The sequence below is a fragment of the Chondrus crispus genome, genomic scaffold (assembly GCF_000350225.1).
Source record: "Chondrus crispus Stackhouse genomic scaffold, scaffold_16, whole genome shotgun sequence".
Taxonomy (NCBI): Eukaryota; Rhodophyta; class Florideophyceae; order Gigartinales; family Gigartinaceae; genus Chondrus; species Chondrus crispus.
The window spans coordinates 149211-167504 of record NW_005179046.1 but is presented as its reverse complement, the minus strand read 5'-3'; the positions used below and the strand labels follow the sequence as shown (position 1 = coordinate 167504).

The following is an 18294-nucleotide window of genomic DNA, read 5'->3' as shown; positions in this document are numbered from 1 at the left end:
CAGATTGATGGATAACAAGCATTGTTGACTTTCTTATTTGGCGGGACTGCGTTGGCAGTTTCATCCGTTTTCATGTAGGGGAATTCTAGATTTCCCCTACACGAAAACAGATTATGGAAAAGTGGAAACACACGTGGCAACGTAGCAGGCGCTTATTGGATATGTGGGGTATGACAAGTTTCCAAATTTCCAAATTTCCTACTGTCCAAATCACCTAGAATGCCTGCCCCTTTGTGCAAGCACATATTTCGCGAAACGTTCACTCCTTTCTGTGTTTGCCAAGATGGCAAACACAAACATCATGAATCACCCCGACTACTGTACAGCAGAGGAAGCCCTCCTAACTCCACGCTCTTTCTTGGTGGCATTTTTAGTCTGTAGACGTCACTTAGCTTTGCCGCACGTTCGTTCCGTGTGTGCCACCCTGCTGTCACCTGCGACATTGCTGCATTGCGGATGTCAAGATCTGTACTAAAAGCCAACGCGGTACTTGCGTACGAACGATTTTACTCACAATCAGGGGAAATTCGCTTCTCTTCATTTATACACACAGTATTCTGTACAGATGTATTCGTGTGTCTGGAGTTTGTCCACACTGTTTGACAAATAGAGGGCGAACTGGATAGGTATCTCTCTCAGATCAAATGAGGAAGCCTATTCTTGAAACATGTTTTTATTGTTGCCAAAAAAATACCGCTTCCAGAAAATGCCACGCGGTGAGAATTTGGCTTGGGATATATCCTGTTTGCTTCCTAAAGGTACTATGATAGTATGGCATGGTGCGGCTATCGATCTGCACATTAATACTAAGACCAATCACGCACACGCGACGTGCCGGTTTCCACGACATACGCCCTTGGTCGTGCTTGCTGCCCATGACAAATCTGCTTTCAAAATAGGAAGGTCCTCCCTTTGCAACATCGAGACTGCTGCAGCAGCTCAATTAAATCACTCGCGTATCTTGTACGGCGACGCCGTGCACAGCTTCTTGAAGTCGCCGGGTACTGTATATAAAGGATGAAGCTCAAGATAGAAAGGCTACCCCGAATCATTCTCCTTCCGTCTCTCATACGCCCGCACTGTGCTCCCTCAAGCGACCTTTGAATCATTCCAAAGTAAACAAGAAGCAAGGCATCAACATATTCAAAAGAATTTCAACATGAGGACGGTTGGGTTGTTCTGTATCATTCTTCTTACTGGACTCGCCGCCGGCTTCGAAGGAGACTTGACGAAAGTAGTACGTCAAGGCGATGGAGACGCTCCAGTTCCGATGCGCCAAGCCCAAGTGGCAAGCAATGAAGTTCGCCAATTTTCCTCAGCATCTCTTGTTGGTTACTACGCCTGGACGTGGCAAAGCACACCTGGCCTTGCTGACGCGACCATGTCTGTTGCTTTTAGCGGATGGACAGATGTGCAGAACGCGTTGAGAGACAGCGGGAATGTGTACGACTCGCTGAAGGGGGTAAGGTACATCTCGTTTGGAGGGGGAAACGCAAATGGAAGATTCACACATGCCGGCATTACAGGCATTGATGCGGCAATCTGCGGTGGACTTTTATCCGGCTATTCCGGAATTGTGTACGACGTTGAGGAGGGGGACAGTGGTCTTGCTGATGCTTTTGCCAATTCGTTTGCTCTGGCTAAATCACATGGGTTTTCAGTTGTCGTGACTGTGAGCCACTCTGCACCGTACGGAATTGCGGATGCCCACACCCTGATGGGCTCGTTCCTATCTTCATCCAACATCGACTACATCTCCCCGCAGCTGTACACGAGCGGAACGGAAGCGTCAAACGATTACGACATTTCCAGCGGGTATGGATGGGAAAACTACCAGAATTCCAACCCAGCTGTGGTGGTCTCCATCGTTCGAGCTAGCTTCTACGATGATGCCGTTGGATATTTCAACAACATCGGGGTTCCGTTGAGCGGGTACATTCAATGGGCACAGTGATATTTTAGCGATACGCCTCTGAGGCTAATGTAGCAGCCCTTCACTTCCTTCACGCGCACACCGTAATCTTCTGATATCAGCAGGTGACATCACCTGGACCGCAGCGCAGCTCTATTTTCCAAAGGCGGCATGGGACGCGCCGGGGCCCAAAATCTACAAGCCGATGTTTTTCAAAATCGCCGCATGCTCCCTCACATCCCCAAACGCATTAGCCGCAAGCCACGCCGATGCCGCCGTCGCGGGGACCCCGATCCCCGGAAACGCGCTATCGCCCACGCTCCAAACGCCGTGAATCGCCGTGGTACTCTGCGGGAGCGGCAGCGTGAGCGGCGACTGCGCCGCGTCGACCATGGGCCCGTACGAGCCGAACTTCCTGTTGAGGAACCGCTCATGCGTGCGGGGCGTACCGACGAGCTTGACGTGCGCCAGGTCGCGCACGTCCTGCCCGAAGATCCTGGCGACCGCGCGCCACAGCACGGCACTGCGCTCGGCCTTCTTCGCGTCGTACGCCGCGGTGCCGGGCCGCAGCCCGGCCCACGCCGCGTACGGCTCCGTCGCGGGCGTGTACGCGTGCACGACGGCGAAGCCGTCCGGCGCGCACCCCGGCTCCAGCACCGTCGGCACGGACACCAGCACGACGTTGTCCGGCGACGCGATCCCGCGCGACCAGTCCTCGACGGACACGTAGTTGGCCTCGAGCGCGTAGGGGATCTTGGCGCGCACCGCCGGAGTCAGCTTGATGGCCAGGTGCAGGTGCATGAACGACGGGCACATGGGCGTGTCGGCCGACTTGGCCGCCGTGGGCTCGCGCGCCTCGTCCGAGAAAAGCGAGGGGAAGTCCAACGAGGACACGTTGCTAATCACGCCCTCCTTCGCAATGGCCTTCTCCCCAGACTTCAACCTGACACCAACTGCCTTCCGCGCGTCCCCTGCGTCCTCGACCAAGATTTTGACGACAGGTGCGCGCAAGGAGGTCGCTGGAGGCAGGAATGGTTCTCTTCACGCTCTCTCAGAACTCTACATCGCAAAATTGATTGAAGGATGGAAGGGAGAGTGGGGGGAATGGTTAGTAAATGGATCTTCAGATTTTCAGTGGGGGCAAGCTTGCCGCAAGAATCGGCAATCGGAAGATCGTCTCGCCGCGAGCAATGCACTCGGTGCAAGGAATAGAATTGCAAGCACGGTGGGCACGCAGAAATGCAAGAGGCAACACACCATTATCCGATACGATCTTGTAAATGACGAGGCCCGTTCCGGCTGTGAGTAAGAGTGGGGTGGCGCGTCGCAGGATGCCTGGAGTTGGGGGCGGGGGCGGGGGTGGAGCAGAGCCGGGCGGGGCGGGGGCTCCCATCGACGTGGGGGACGCGGTGGAGAGTAGACGCACGCCGGCGAGGCCGGATCGCGTCGCGGCAGATCGAAACATGGGGAAGCAGGCGCGGTGCCAGGCACGCGATTGGGAGCGAGTTCGCGATGGGAGAGTGGAAGTGGTTTGGTGTGCCGGTATGGGGCGAGAAACGAGGGGAGGGGGGATCTGCCTGTTTGGCGTTAGAGCCTCGGGGTCTGCCAAGTGGGCCCTATCAAAAGGGATACAGGTACTGTAAAAGGAAATTTGCGGGATTGGTTTTGAGAGAAACATTTTGAAATAGTTTCAAGGTATTTGGATGAAAAGTTTTGGCGTCCAACGAGGCAAGTTTCCTATTTCGTGCCAACAAGCCAACTTCAAGGGGGCTGGGATAAATGCCCTCCATTTCCACTACTTTCAAACCTTTTCGTGTCTATCCGACCAAGCGTTATTGTAACATACAAATGTGCGAATGTTATTTCTTTTCAACTTTGATGGCCACGGCTTCTATTTTTCTTTGGTAGATTGACTGGGTTTAATAATATTTTCAGAAGTTAAAACCGAATAAGAAGCACACAAGCCCATGTTTCTATGCTACTGGTATAAATTTAGCTTAAAGAAAAATGCTTTAAGCTGAACTGCATGGCGTAGACAGCCAATATTCCTCTCGCCTAGCTGGAATGCATTCTGCATTCCAACTCACACTGCTTTCTGGTTTCAGCAAATAATTTAGTCTATTGAAGTCATGTTAGCTTTATCTTTAAATACACAGACGATAGTCTCACGATGATCGGAATTAGAAATTGCTTTGTTATATTGCCTGATAAGCGCAGAGAGTAACAAGGTGATCCCTTGGCTGGTCAAGTACACGACAGTAGGCTTCGGTCACCCTAAAAATTAGTTCAAGCACATTTATCGAAAAGTGATGGCTGCCATGCTTGACGAAGATTTCAACGGTGCCTTTGTACTGTATCTACATGCAATCAGTTAAGGGCGCTGCGAAGAACTGCACTCTTTGGGTTTCCAATACAGTGCCCACGCGATAACTGCAACCCCCGATAACTGCAACTACCCGATAAATGAAACGGCAAGTAGGGAACCATCTCCGGAGTAATTCAAAAATTACTAAAAAATAGGACCGTTTCAGATCTGATAACTGCAAGGTTTGAAAAATACCTTCAGAGCGTCATATGGGCTGTTTTGAAGGGGTTACAAAAAATTCAGTCCTCGGTCGGGCGACAGATGGTCGACGGCCATAGATAGTCAAAATATATACATGTTTTTCAAATAAACTTTTGAGGTGTTGGATCCTAGAATCTAATGCGATGGATGCTAGGCCCTATCATAAGGCTTGTTAACTGAAACCACGCAGTAACCCGCGATTTCGGGTTGTTTTTTCATTTTTGCTTTTTGCTTGTTTATTCATGCAGAAACTGAGAAACTTCATGATTCTTCATGAAGAAACGACTTTGGACAATGGTAGCCACGACTTACACGTTACATCTCCATGATGGAGACGGGCTACAGGGACCCTAGGAAGGCATGGGGGATCTCGATTTGGATGGTTGATCGCGATTATCGGTGGGTCGCCTGAAGAAGGCCGAAGTGGTGATTTTTTCATTTTGCAGCATTATCTGGCAGTTTTTGCGCGCAATTGCGCACAAAAACATGATTTAATGAAATCGCGGGCAGTAACTATCATAAGGCTTGTTAACTGAAACCACGCAGTAACTGCAACAGAGGGGGGTCTCCCCAGGTGTTGCAGTTATCGCGAGGGTACTGTATACGGATGTTCAGGGGGTGTGAACATCTCGTTGTGATGGAATCGGGCATGGCGAGAGGATTTGTTCCTGGTAACAGAAAATAAGGGTGAGGCATGCTCTTGATGATAAATTTATTGAAAGACGCAGAGTTGTGGCTGGATTGTAATGAATCTTTCATCAAGAAGGACGGGAATTTTTAACCACGTTGATTTCGTCCAGCGTGTCAGGAGTAGATAATGTAGCACTGTAGACGAATGCGCTATTATAGTATACAGGCCCTTGCCGGAAAGTCTCGATGGAGGGCAGCGGATACGGAAGAGGCGATTTTAGAAATACACATAATGTTTTATAGACTTGCCAAATAACAAGACGTGTCAAATGTCAGATAATAATCGACAATGTGCTGGACACTCCGCAAATAGTTACCCTTCCTCTCCATGACATGAACTCGGCTCGACGTCTCCGATACCTGTTCCTTTACAAACGTGTCGTAATAGTATAAATACAAAAGTAGCAACTATAAACAGAAGGGGGAAAAGGACACAATCCCACTTTCTTCGACAATGTTTACACGACTACTTGAGTCTCATGAGGCCACTTTCCAACTTTGTCGTCCTGATTCCAGACTATAATCTTTATTGATGACGAAAATGCATCCCGTGTACATAGTGTCCAGCTCCAGTTGACTTGACTGGGTGCCAACAGGTTGTTTTGCGTCTTGATCCAATGATTGTATGCGGCAGAGTACCGCTCGGCTTTGAGAAGGCTATTTTGGCTGTACGTTACTACAAAACAGAACATATTTCTGGTGGGGAGGGCAGCTTTGCTGTTCATCTTCAGGTCTTTTCAGTACCAAGGGTACATGAAGTCAAGACTTCTCACGAAAGCTTTTTGGCCCGACTATCCTGAAAATAACCGGGAAAAGGTAGTATTCATCACGGGGCTCATGGACTCTCCCACTTACCATACTTTGCGAGGGAAAAGGTAGTATTCATCACAGGGCTCATGAACTCTCCCGCTTACCAAACTTAGTGAGGGTGTGGGTAAGTCATTGCTGTCGTATTGCTGACATGACAGCAACTCCTCGTCAATGCTGCCTACCGGTTTGTCCCTCCTTCTGTACAGCAGTCCAGTACAGTGGTGCCTCGTTAATGAATCCGCCCTGTGTGCACCAATGAGGTGGATTCATTACTGGAACGGATTCATTAGCGGTCACACCAAGCCGCTGTTTTGGAAAGGAAAAAAGCCGAAGAGGAAGCAAATTTATCAAGGGAAAGGTCTTACAAGGCACTTTGTTCGAACGTGGAATGGATGCGGAATAATGTGGAGGAGGCCAAGTGGAGGGGTGCCTGTGAAATCATTCAAGGAAAGCTGGTCGATGTTTTGCGAGTCGCGACGGCGGAAAGAAACGCTGCTGCTCCGCAACAGAAGCAGAAAAGTATCATCGATTTTTTTAAAAAGCAGTAATAAATCAACTCTCCTCAACATACAAGTATTTGATGTGAATAGAATGCGGTCAGTTCACCTTGTTACTGAAGCATATCGTTATCAAACCTCTTATCATACGGTTTGTCATAAAAGGGTGTGTCAAGCCCCGACCCGGATTCATTACTGGAACGGATTCATTAAAGTCGGATTCATTAACGAGGCACCCCTTGTACAATAGTACAGTACGTAGTCTTTGTCGTCGTGGCATCAATGCGTACTATAGAATGGCCTGTGACCTCCGTTCTGTTTTTGTTTCTTTGTCGCACCGGACTGAAGGCACATATCCTTTTCTTTGTAGATATCTCCGGATCCTCCATGACGTCCTCGCCTGTTGGCTTCAAAGGGCTCTTTTTCTGACCCGTACGTACTGTCTCTATCACGTTTAAAATTTTCCACTCTGGAAACAGAAATCACTTGACACCGGGGCTTGTGGATTTCTAGAAAGGCGTCTCGAATCTTAACCGGATGATATTAGCAATAGTGTGTTCGTTGCATCAACACCAAAATCGTAGGTATATCCCAAGATATTTCAAATACATCATGTGGAGTCTCAGACCATCGCCCGCTCGCACAGCCTCTACATTGCAAGCAGTCACATCCAAAGCTTGAGCTTTCATCACTTGTGGGACCCGCTCTTGAAAATAGCGTCATGGAGCAAAATACTGTGCCGATCAAGTTTTCGCTCCCCGTTTCCGAGGTCTTCTTCAGCAACGAGACATTGGAAAACTTTTTCATTTCACTTTTCACCCTGATCATCATCTTTCTCATCAATATAGTCACCGTCAGCCTGCTTCGTCATCGCGGAGAGAAAAACGAACTCCAAGTCGGCAACTACTTTGACATGGTCGCATACAATGAAATCTTCAATTTCACCACCTGGATAAAGTGGCTCAAAGTGCAACCCGAAATCAGCATCGACAAGGCTAAGAATACCAGTACAACACCTTCCCGGCAAGTCGCTAGGAGGCGCATATGCAAGGCAGTCCTGTTGAACGGGTTAGCAGTTGCATTACAGCTCGCTCTACTGTTTTTTTTTAGCCAAGAAGTGACTCCATTGAAATCCGACAATGTCGGTGTAGTCGTCAAGTACGCACAGGATGGCCTGACGAGGGTCCGAAGCGGGAATTGCCTAATTTCAACGCCCGAGAGGCGCAGAGAACAACTGGGAGGTGTCTTTTCGTCGTGCGTGTCTGTAACGCCTACGAACCAGGAGCCCCTGAATGGAAACGTTGATTATAAATTTGTACGTGGAGGCAGCACCCTCCTCATGATTTATACGGCGGCAGGGGCTACGATCACGTCCAAAATTCAGTTTAGGCACATTTTTGAAAACGTTCTTGCTACTAAGCTCGACGAAAATGTCAATGAGGTGTTCATGCAAGCATTCTTAGACGAGGCCGCCGCGAAGAACTGCACTCTTTCGGATCCAAACATACGGTCGTTCAGCGGGTGTAGTGATCTTGATGTGGTTGAGCTGGGGCTTGCTGCTGCGGAAGCGACAGGATTCGTTGGTGGTAGCAGCACGTTGGGAGTTGCGCAAACCCTTGAAGAACAAAGGTTTGTTGAGAAACGTGGAGTAATCGTTGGTTCGTTCTCTTCCACCAAGCTAAAGATTATGTATCTACCAATTATTGCGGGGGTCATTCTCCTGGTCTGTTTGCTTATGGGCATGTTCCTAAAGGGAAACCCTCAGGCAATAGTGAACTTACTGATCATTGAAAAAGTCAACCTGAAACCGACTACCTGGCCTTACTTATTTGTGGATGACGGGTGTATTTCTGCAGTGAAGTGGCTGGACGAGAACGGAGAAGGACATATTGGCACAAGTGTGCCCCAAGGCATGGAAAAAGTGCAGGAGTTTGATGAGGGTGTTGCCATGGCAGAACCGCCAATGGCAGAACTGCCAATGGCGGATAGGTCCGAAAAAGAGGGGCATTCATGGAAGTGTTGGCCGTGAGGCGTTGATCAGTTGTGCCTGGGACTGGAATTCAACGGACTGCTGTAATTCTGTCCGGCAGTCCGTTGCATATAACCGAACAACAAACAATACCACCACACTGGATGATGAGAGTGAATAAATGATTGGCGACAGCACACTGTGCATCTTGAGTGATATTTGGTATCGCGGGGTTCCACACAGTCCTCCACCAGAAATGGTGAAACTGCAGGCAGCGCTACTGTGCGACAGGAAGAGTAGGTCTTCCAGGCAAAGACTACATATTCTTGTACAAGTACAAAATGTTCTAGAATTCGGGCAACTGACGGTCAGATCTATTGTACTGCCACACCGCTCTAGTGTCCAAATCACAGGAAGCTGTGACCGGAATCGGCACTCCCTTCTGAACAGTCCGTGCTGCGCGCACCGACTACAGGAGCGGACGTCGCCTTGCATTTTGTCCTCAATACTGTCGCACGCGGCACTGCTGGGCGCGGGGGATGAAGGGGGGGGGGGGGGGGGCAGGGTCACGGACCATAAAATTTTTTTCCACACTTCGTACCTGGTCCACCTTCAGAGCAAGTTCAGCACAGAACAGTGTCCCTTCCGGTAATGCGGTGCGGTGTTGAACGCCGGGGTATTGTCACCTGGACCGCAGCGCAGCTCTATTCTCCAAAGGCGGCATGGGACGCGCCGGGGCCCAAAATCTACAAGCCGATGTTTTTCAAAATCGCCGCATGCTCCCTCACATCCCCAAACGCATTAGCCGCAAGCCACGCTGATGCCGCCGTCGCGGGGACCCCGATACCCGGAAACGCGCTATCGCCCACGCTCCAAACGCCGTGAATCGCCGTGGTACTCTGCGGGAGCGGCAGCGTGAGCGGCGACTGCGCCGCGTCGACCATGGGCCCGTACGAGCCGAACTTCCTGTTGAGGAACCGCTCATGCGTGCGGGGCGTACCGACGAGCTTGACGTGCGCCAGGTCGCGCACGTCCTGGCCGAAGATCCTGGCGACCGCGCGCCACAGCACGGCACTGCGCTCGGCCTTCTTCGCGTCGTACGCCGCGGTGCCGGGCCGCAGCCCGGCCCACGCCGCGTACGGCTCCGTCGCGGGCGTGTACGCGTGCACGACGGCGAAGCCGTCCGGCGCGCGCCCCGGCTCCAGCACCGTCGGCACGGACACCAGCACGACGTTGTCTGGCGACGCGATCCCGCGCGACCAGTCCTCGACCGACACGTAGTTGGCCTCGAGCGCGTCGGGGATCTTGGCGCGCACCGCCGGAGTCAGCTCGATGGCCAGGGGCAGGTGCATGAACGACGGGCACATGGGCGTGTCGGCCGACTTGGCCGCCGTGGGCTCGCGCGCCTCGTCCGAGAAAAACGAGGGGAAGTCCAACGAGGACACGTTGCTAATCACGCCCTCCTTCGCCATGGCCTTCTCCCCGGACTTCAACCTGACACCAACTGCCTTCCGCGCGTCCCCCGCGCCCTCGACCAAGATTTTGACGACAGGTGCGCGCAAGGAGGTCGCTGGAGGCAGGAATGGTTCTCTTCACGCTCTCTCAGAACTCTACATCGCAAAATTGATCGAAGAACGGAAGGGAGGGTGGGGGGAGTGGTTGGTAAATGGATCTTCAAATTTTTAGTGGGGGCAAGCTTGCCGCAAGAATCGGCAATCGAAAGATCATCTCGCCGCGAGCAATGCACTCGGTGCAAGGAATAGGATTGCAAGCACGGTGGGCACGCAGAAATGCAAGAGGCGACACACCATTATCCGATACGATCTTGTAAATGACGAAGCCCGTTCCGGTTGTGAGTAAAAGTGGGGTGGCGCGTTGCAGGATGCCTGGAGTTGGGGGCGGGGGCTCCCATCGGCGTAGGGGACGCGGAGGAGAGTAGACGCACGCCGGCGAGGCCGGATCGCGTCGCGGCGGATCGAAGCATGGGGAAGAAGGCGCGGTGCCAGGCACGCGCATGGGAGCGAGTTCGCGATGGGAGAGTGGAAGTGGTTTGGTGTGCCGGTATGGGGCGAGAAACGAGGGGAGGGGGGATCTGCCTGTTTGGCGTTAGAGCCTCGGGGTCTGCCAAGTGGGCCCTATCAAAAGGGATACAGGTACTGTAAAAGGAAATTTGCGGGATTGGTTTTGAGAGAACCATTTTGAAATAGTTTCAAGGTATTTGGATGAAAAGTTTTGGGGTCCAACGAGGCAAGTTTCCTATTTCGTGCCAACAAGCCAACTTCAAGGGGGCTGGGATAAATGCCCTCCATTTCCACTACTTTCAAACCTTTTCGTGTCTATCCGACCAAGCGTTATTGTAACATACAAATGTGCGAATGTTATTTCTTTTCTGTAATGATAACCATACATGCACACACGTGCACACGTAATACACGGCTCACAACGCCGCACAGACGACGGCGCTAGGTCGCTAGTCTTAAGAGAATGAGTGAGAGTGAGAGAAGTAAATGAGAGTCATCGTCTCGTCACCACAGGTTATGGACTCTACGCAAAAACCACTGCAGATCGATCAACAAAAAAAGGTGCAACAACCCCGACGATCAACCAGGCAGCGACACAAGCCACCAACACAAGCCACCCACCCTGGCAACCTGGAATATCGCCCTGCAAACCCCACAACACCCACATCACCACTCAAGAGCCGCCCTCCTCCGCCCCGCCCGCAGACAATAGCAACAACCCCACAACCATGGCAGATGAAAGATCACAACGACACCCGGTTCCATGGACGACTGCCGACCCTCGAGTCCAATGGGGACAACTTCCCCATATGGAAGCAAGCGCTAACGGACATGGCACTGATCAATGACATGGAAAACCTGCTGAACCATGCCTACCCTACACCCGATCAGGACAGCCCCATGTACGCCAAGTACAGGAGACAGAGTGCAATACTCCGCATGGCCATCAACAACTCACTGCCTGCAGACTTCGCAGCAACAGCGGACATGGAACTGGGCGCTTCCCCGCTTGAAATCACACAAGTCATCACCGAACACTTCACTGACAGGACGACTACAGCTCACCTACTGTTAAAACAAGAAGCGACTAACACAAAGCTTACACCCGGCACTACACTTGATGAATACATGACGAAGCACAGGGCGATACGCACAAGAATGAAGCTAGCCCAATACCCCAACATCACAACTGGAGAAGAAGTAACAGTACACTTCATCATCCAAGGTGTAGTATAACCCCCCCTGGGGCTTTATTTTAGATTAGATCAACTCAGAATCGGATCGGTTACTGTAGGGCTCGATGCTCTACAGTACCACCACGTGTACCCCCAAGTACAGGGGGGCACGTGTACACGTGTACGCGCGGAACGAAGAGCGCGCACACACGTGTACTGTCAGCCCCGATGGCTGACAGTATTACAGTGTCGACCGACCGCTACCGTACGTCGCTACAGTACATCGGTACTGTACTATTATGATAGGTTATTATGTACATTAAATATGGAGCGGACCGGCGGCGGTGGAGGAGGACAAGCACGGACTTGTCACCCACCGACCGTCAAGGTCCGACTTCCCGCTTATTCTAAGGTAGCGCTCGCTAACTACCTTAGAGCGGCACCGAGCGCGGGTTGAGGACGCGCGCGGTACGCCCACGAGTCGGCTCCGCCTCCGCCCGTCGGTACTGGATCGTTACCCAGTACCGCGCCGGGGCGTCGAGGCGTCGAACCGCTCGCGCGTACCGGCGTCCTCCCCGTTCCCGCTCTACCACGCTACCCGGGCCCGCTGCCCGGTGCCGTTAGCTGGTGTCCCGCTTCACCCCCGTCTTCCCGTTCGGACGGGGTCTACGTCGAGCTGTGCATACACCCCTCTCCGTTGGGGGTGTTTATGCTACACAAGGCCTAGCATCACATCCCACATACAAACACTTGCAAGATATGTGGATCGAAACGGACACTGTGCCCAACACAATTCACAACATCAGGCAACGCCTCAAAGCGGTGCACGCAAGGAGCTTGGAAAAAGTCAGCCAAAAACCTGAACAGCCACACGGCACCCAACCCCAAGCATCGAGACGCCCCCGCAGACGAACAACTAGATGGAGAGGGGCCACACGACCCAAATGGCAACGAACATACTGGAACCCAGTACCGCCCGCACCGTATATGCTACCATACCCCCAGGTCATGACACAGCAGCCACCAAACCAAAAATGGACCAAAGAGAGAGGCATGAAAAAGAAGCAAACACACGGTTACACAGCAAACCTCCACGAGGAGACAACAGAGGCAGAACACATGTACGACGAGCAGGGAGACACAAACTGCCACGACATGGACGGTAGGAAATTTGCACTCGATTCGGGAGCCCACCCCTCCCACATCCGCAAACCAACAAAAGGCATGAAACCCCTGACCAGAAAAATCCGCACTAACACGGCAACATCAACCACACCCCCCGCGACGCACCACGGTACTCTTCAGATCCAGACGACGAGCAACAAATGGCTTAAGCTACCCACCATTGCCGACCCACATATCAAGACCAACCTATTGTCAGTCCATGACATAGCCAAGCAATGGGGAGCTGTGATATTCTACCCCCACACAGCCTGTGTACTCGACACGAGCCACAGCCCACCAAAAGTAGTAGCTACAGCAGCATTTCGCAAAGGCTTATACACGCTCAACGTGGCCAATCCTCAACCACAAGCAACCACAGTTCGAGCAATACCGCAGCCACGCAAAGCAGCTCGCAGGACACCGCAAACACGCGTAACCACCACAAGACGGGGATCTCCTGCCCACAAATCAAAATCTCAGCCAAGATCACAAACCCCGAACGCGCATAAAAAATTTGCCCCCATGCACAAGCAGCACAACCCTGCCCCTTCACCCCCTGACACTGTCAACGCGCGCACCCAGCACGAACACCACCATTGGCACATAGTATTCAATCATGTGCAACCATCCACTATACAACAAATGGCTAGGAGGAAACTAATACCGAACCTCCCAGCCTCACTGGCCAACACCCCCCCTAGAATCACGTGCACAAGCTGTGCAGCAGCTAAACTCCAACCAGCACAACACAAACGGAAAGATCATAACTATGGCACAGGGGAAGCACTCAGTAGTGACATCTGCGGCCCTTTCCCCACCCCATCACGGCAAGGAAACAAATATTTCATGACAATTATTGACACAAACTCACGGTATCTCATACTCACCTTCCTCAAAACAAGGGATGAAACCGCAAACCAAATGGACAACGTCCTAAAGCACATGCAACAGCAAAAACCCCACACATCAAGGAGAGTACACACAGATAACGCGAAAGAGTATCTATCGGCAATGACAAAAACAGTATACAGCACAAATGGTGTACAACACACGACCACTGTACCGTATTCACCACAGGAAAACGGCATAGCCGAACGCATCAATAGAACTATACTCAACGCAGCACGCGCTGCATTACACCACAGTGGACTCCCCACCGATCACTGGGAAGATGCAATCAAGGATGCAGCATTCAAGTACAATAACACTCCACCTCGGCATCGGAAAAATCCCATCCACAGTCTGGCTCGGATACAAGCCGAAAGTACCACAATACCTCATCTTCGGGCAGTTAGGCCATATCCCCAATATCATGGGCAAAACAAAAATGCACAAGCTGCAGAAAAGAGCCCTCACGGTAAGATACCTGTATGCAACTGACCAGAAACACATCATGGTCATGAGCACAGAGGACAACACAACCAGACGTGTCAGAACAGTGGATTTCAACATCTACCACAGAGACCGCGACCCCAACAACCAAAGTTACGCGGCATTCAAGGCGTTCACACCCAAGCCAACACCTTCGAAAATAACCAACACCACCCCTGCCCCCATGCATCACGGGCAAGCCAAAAATTACCCGGATGCAAAAAATTGGGCGCAAGCTCACAACACAGAGCTCAGAAACCTCGACCAAAACAAGGTCATCACGTGGCTCCCCCACCACAAAATTCCCACAGCGGCCAAACCCATCCTGCTAACGATGGGGTACCGCTATAAGAGAAATGGCAAAGGGGAGATCACAGAACGGAAAGCAAGGTGCTCAGAAAGAGGAGACAAAATGCTCCCCAATGTCCACTTCGACCCCGAAAAAACCACGACGTACATGGCTGACAAAACCACGGTACGACTCCTATTCGCCATAGCAGCAGCCTTTAACATGCACATAGCCCACATAGACATAAAAGCCGCATACCTGCACGAAAAGTTTGAACACTCAGGCAGCGAGCAAGTGTATGTCCGCCAACACCCAAGGTTTGAAGGCACGTACACTCATGAACACAAGGTGGGCAAGCTCAACAAGAACATATACGGCACACCGGGAGCTGGACACACCTACCTCAACGCAGTATTCAAACTACTCAAAAAGAACAAGTTCATCCAATCTGAAGCTGACATGTGCCTCTTCCACAAAAAAGACAAAAACCACACAATAATAATCTCCATCAGCATGGATGATTTTACAATCATAAGCACATCACAAAAACTACAGAAAGAGTTTGCCGCGATCCTGGCCACGGCCTATAACATCAAACAGCTAGGCGAACCAAGCCAGCTCCTAGGCTGGACCGTCAAGCGCATGAATGACGGCTCCATACATGCATCACAGCCAACTGCGATACAGTACGTTGCCAACAAAGCAGAAATGAGCAAGTGCAACAGCAAACCAACGCCATACAATGACAAAACAAAGCTGAATGGCCCGGTTCCCGAAGACGAACCCATGCCCCATGTCACCAAAATATACCAACAGCTGCTTGGTGACATACGATACATTGCCGACTCAACGCGACCAGACATATACTTTGTCGCAAACCGATTATCTGTGGCGGCAAAAAACCCAACGACACGGCACTGGAATGCACTCAAGCGCCTCATCAGATATCTTAAACACACCCAAACGCATGGAATCAGATTTGCAGCAGGAAAACATAGCATGCAACCGCACTGTATCCCCAACCTCCTCGAAACATACAGTGATACGGACTTTGCCGCAGACGTCACAGACCGTAAATCCATGTCGGGCATGATCCACACATACAACGGCTCCCCTGTCTGCTGGGGCTCAATCAAGCAATCCATCACGACACTGTCGACATGCGAAGCAGAATATATTGCCACAACATCCGCAGCACAACAACAACGTGGATAAGAAGATTGCTCAAAGACATCGGAATGTTATCACAGAAAGCCACACCCTTTCATATAGACAACCAATCCGCAGTACGCGTAGCCAAGAACAGCGGACCCATGAAACGAAGAAAATTCATTGACCTCCGGCATCAATACCTCACTCACCAGACCAGAGCAAAAACGATCAGTATACGACACATACAGTCACAAGATATGCTCGCCGATATACTCAAAAAGCCGCTAACACCGAAACCATTCACACACTTAAAAACCAAACTGCAAGTGTGTGACCCCCCGACCGCGCACCAAACAAAGGATCGTGCCACAGCGACGGGGGGAGTGTAATGATAACCATAACAACGAAGTCGCTATGGCACTCACATGGTAACAATTGTAATGATAACCATACATGCACACACGTGCACACGTAATACACGGCTCACAACGCCGCACAGACGACGGCGCTAGGTCGCTAGTCTTAAGAGAATGAGTGAGAGTGAGAGAAGTAAATGAGAGTCATCGTCTCGTCACCACATTTTCAACTTTGATGACCACGGCTTCTATTTTTCTTTGGTAGATTGACTGGGTTTAATAATATTTTCAGAAGTTAAAACCGAATAAGAAGCACACAAGCCCATGTTTCTATGCTACTGGTATAAATTTAGCTTAAAGAAAAATGCTTTAAGCTGAACTGCATGGCGTAGGCAGCCAATATTCCTCTCATCTAGCTGGAATGCATTCTGCATTCCAACTCACACTGCTTTCTGGTTTCAGCAAATAATTTAGTCTATTGAAGTCATGTTGGCTTTGTCTTTAAATACACAGACGATAGTCTCACGATGATCGGAATTAGAAATTGCTTTGTTTTATTGCCTGATAAGCGCAGAGAGTAACAAGGTGATCCCTTGGCTAGTCAAGTACACGACAGTAGGCTTCGGTCACCCTAAAAATTAGTTCAAGCACATTTATCGAAAAGTGATGGCTGCCATGCTTGACGAAGATTTCAACGGTGCCTTTGTACTGTACATGCAATCAGTTAAGGGCGCTGCGAAGAACTGCACTCTTTGGGTTTCCAATACAGTGCCCACGCGATAACTGCAACCCCCGATAACTGCAACTACCCGATAAATGAAACGGCAAGTAGGGAACCATCTCCGGAGTAATTCAAAAATTACTAAAAAATAGGACCGTTTCAGATCTGATAACTGCAAGGTTTGAAAAATACCTTCAGAGCGTCATATGGGCTGTTTTGAAGGGGTTACAAAAAATTCAGTCCTCGGTCGGGCGACAGATGGTCGACGGCCATAGATAGTCAAAATATATACATGTTTTTCAAATAAACTTTTGAGGTGTTGGATCCTAGAATCTAATGCGATGGATGCTAGTGTCTAGACGACAAGCAATTTGACCTCATATGAGGCCAGCTTTTTTTTGCAAAAATATATAAATTAAATCGAAACTTTAAAACATTCAGTTTGGACACCATTTCTTTAACGTATACGCGCTCGGCAATAACATCATGCAAAACATTGGGATGGCGGTTGTCAATGCACAGAGAGACTAAGAATCTAATGAAGTATCAATGATGAGTTGACTTTTTAAACAGGCGTTTTGGTTTCGAAGATATCAACATAAAACGTTTTGAGGTTGGTCAAAAAAGGCTCCTTTTTGGGCATTTTAAAAATGGCTGGAGAAGACGTGCAGATCTCACCAAACTCCACCCTTCCACAACGCAGAAGTCAACTGCCGTGTCGAGAGTATCTTTTTTCCATCTTGTTGAGCTAGCACAAGTCGAGAAAAATAAGTTGAAAAGTGACCTCATATGAGGTCATTTGTCACCTAGACACTAGGCCCTATCATAAGGCTTGTTAACTGAAACCACGCGGTAACTATAACAGAGGGGGGTCTCCCCAGGTGTTGCAGTTATCGCGAGGGTACTGTATACGGATGTTCAGTGTAGACTGAGATCCGAAGAACACAGTAAAATTAAGAAAAGGATTAGTTTAATGCCAAATGAAAAGGTCTACGACCGACCTTAGAACAGCTAAATGGGAGGTTCGTGCAGTCGAACTTCTCTCCCAGAGCTGTAGCACTTTGGCAAACTTCTTACAATCCTTGCCCCCCTCTTACCTCACACCGCTAGTCGGTGTGGCCCTTTATACCCAAACTAAAACCACGAAAGGCAAGCATACGAGGTGCAATCCGACATTGCACTTTGGCATGCTAGCTGATGTCGTGTACATCAGTTGTCAATTTTGACAGCAGCACAATTCACATTCAGGGGGTGTGAACATCTCGTTGTGATGGAATCGGGCATGGCGAGAGGATTTGTTCCTGTTAACAGAAAATAAGGGTGAGGCATGCTCTTGATGGTAAATTCATTGAGAGACGCGGAGTTGTGACTGTTTTGTGCTGTATTCTTTCATCAAGAAGGACGTGAATTTGCATCCATCTTGTGTGTGAAAGAGTACACATGCTTTTGTGAAATACTGTAGCAATGTAAAGGACTGCGTTATCCCCGTGATTTCTTTATTTAGTGTCCTTTTGTTTGAGCGAATGCTATCTCAGGGATACAGTTCAGGGTCCCCGGAACTGTTATTCGACCCTACTGTAGTACTGTACAGTAATTGTACA

The 18294-nt window shown here is 50.2% G+C and overlaps 4 protein-coding genes; 2 read left to right on the top strand and 2 right to left on the bottom strand.

Annotated features, from left to right (window-relative positions):
- Positions 1-6771: 6771 nt before the first annotated feature.
- CHC_T00002887001 (hypothetical protein) lies at positions 6772-8266 on the top strand. Its single transcript, XM_005714284.1, has 3 exons — positions 6772-6927; positions 7122-8133; positions 8241-8266. The coding sequence occupies exons 1-3, from the start codon at positions 6772-6774 to the stop codon at positions 8264-8266; spliced, it is 1194 nt and encodes a 397-aa protein (XP_005714341.1).
- Positions 8267-8300: 34 nt separating this feature from the next.
- Positions 8301-8483, bottom strand: CHC_T00002886001 (hypothetical protein). The gene has a single exon (XM_005714283.1). The coding sequence runs from the start codon at positions 8481-8483 to the stop codon at positions 8301-8303; it is 183 nt and encodes a 60-aa protein (XP_005714340.1).
- CHC_T00002885001 (hypothetical protein) lies at positions 8484-8651 on the bottom strand. The gene has a single exon (XM_005714282.1). The coding sequence runs from the start codon at positions 8649-8651 to the stop codon at positions 8484-8486; it is 168 nt and encodes a 55-aa protein (XP_005714339.1).
- Positions 8652-9427: 776 nt separating this feature from the next.
- Positions 9428-10300, top strand: CHC_T00002884001 (hypothetical protein). XM_005714281.1 is given in 2 exon segments: positions 9428-10207; positions 10208-10300. The coding sequence occupies 1 exon segment, from the start codon at positions 9428-9430 to the stop codon at positions 10205-10207; it is 780 nt and encodes a 259-aa protein (XP_005714338.1). The 3' UTR covers positions 10208-10300.
- The last annotated feature ends 7994 nt before the right edge of the window (positions 10301-18294 follow it).

Coding starts and splice junctions, on each gene's coding strand:
- CHC_T00002887001 (XM_005714284.1), top strand. CDS start 6,772: ATGGCCTGTGACCTCCGTTCTGTTTTTGTTTCTTTGTCGCACCGGACT. Junction 6,928..7,121: donor GTACGTACTGTCTCTATCAC/GTTTAAAATTTT, acceptor CCGCTCGCACAG/CCTCTACATTGCAAGCAGTC. Junction 8,134..8,240: donor GAAACGTGGAGTAATCGTTG/GTTCGTTCTCTT, acceptor GGAAACCCTCAG/GCAATAGTGAACTTACTGAT.
- CHC_T00002886001 (XM_005714283.1), bottom strand. CDS start 8,483: ATGCCCCTCTTTTTCGGACCTATCCGCCATTGGCAGTTCTGCCATTGG.
- CHC_T00002885001 (XM_005714282.1), bottom strand. CDS start 8,651: ATGCACAGTGTGCTGTCGCCAATCATTTATTCACTCTCATCATCCAGT.
- CHC_T00002884001 (XM_005714281.1), top strand. CDS start 9,428: ATGCGTGCGGGGCGTACCGACGAGCTTGACGTGCGCCAGGTCGCGCAC.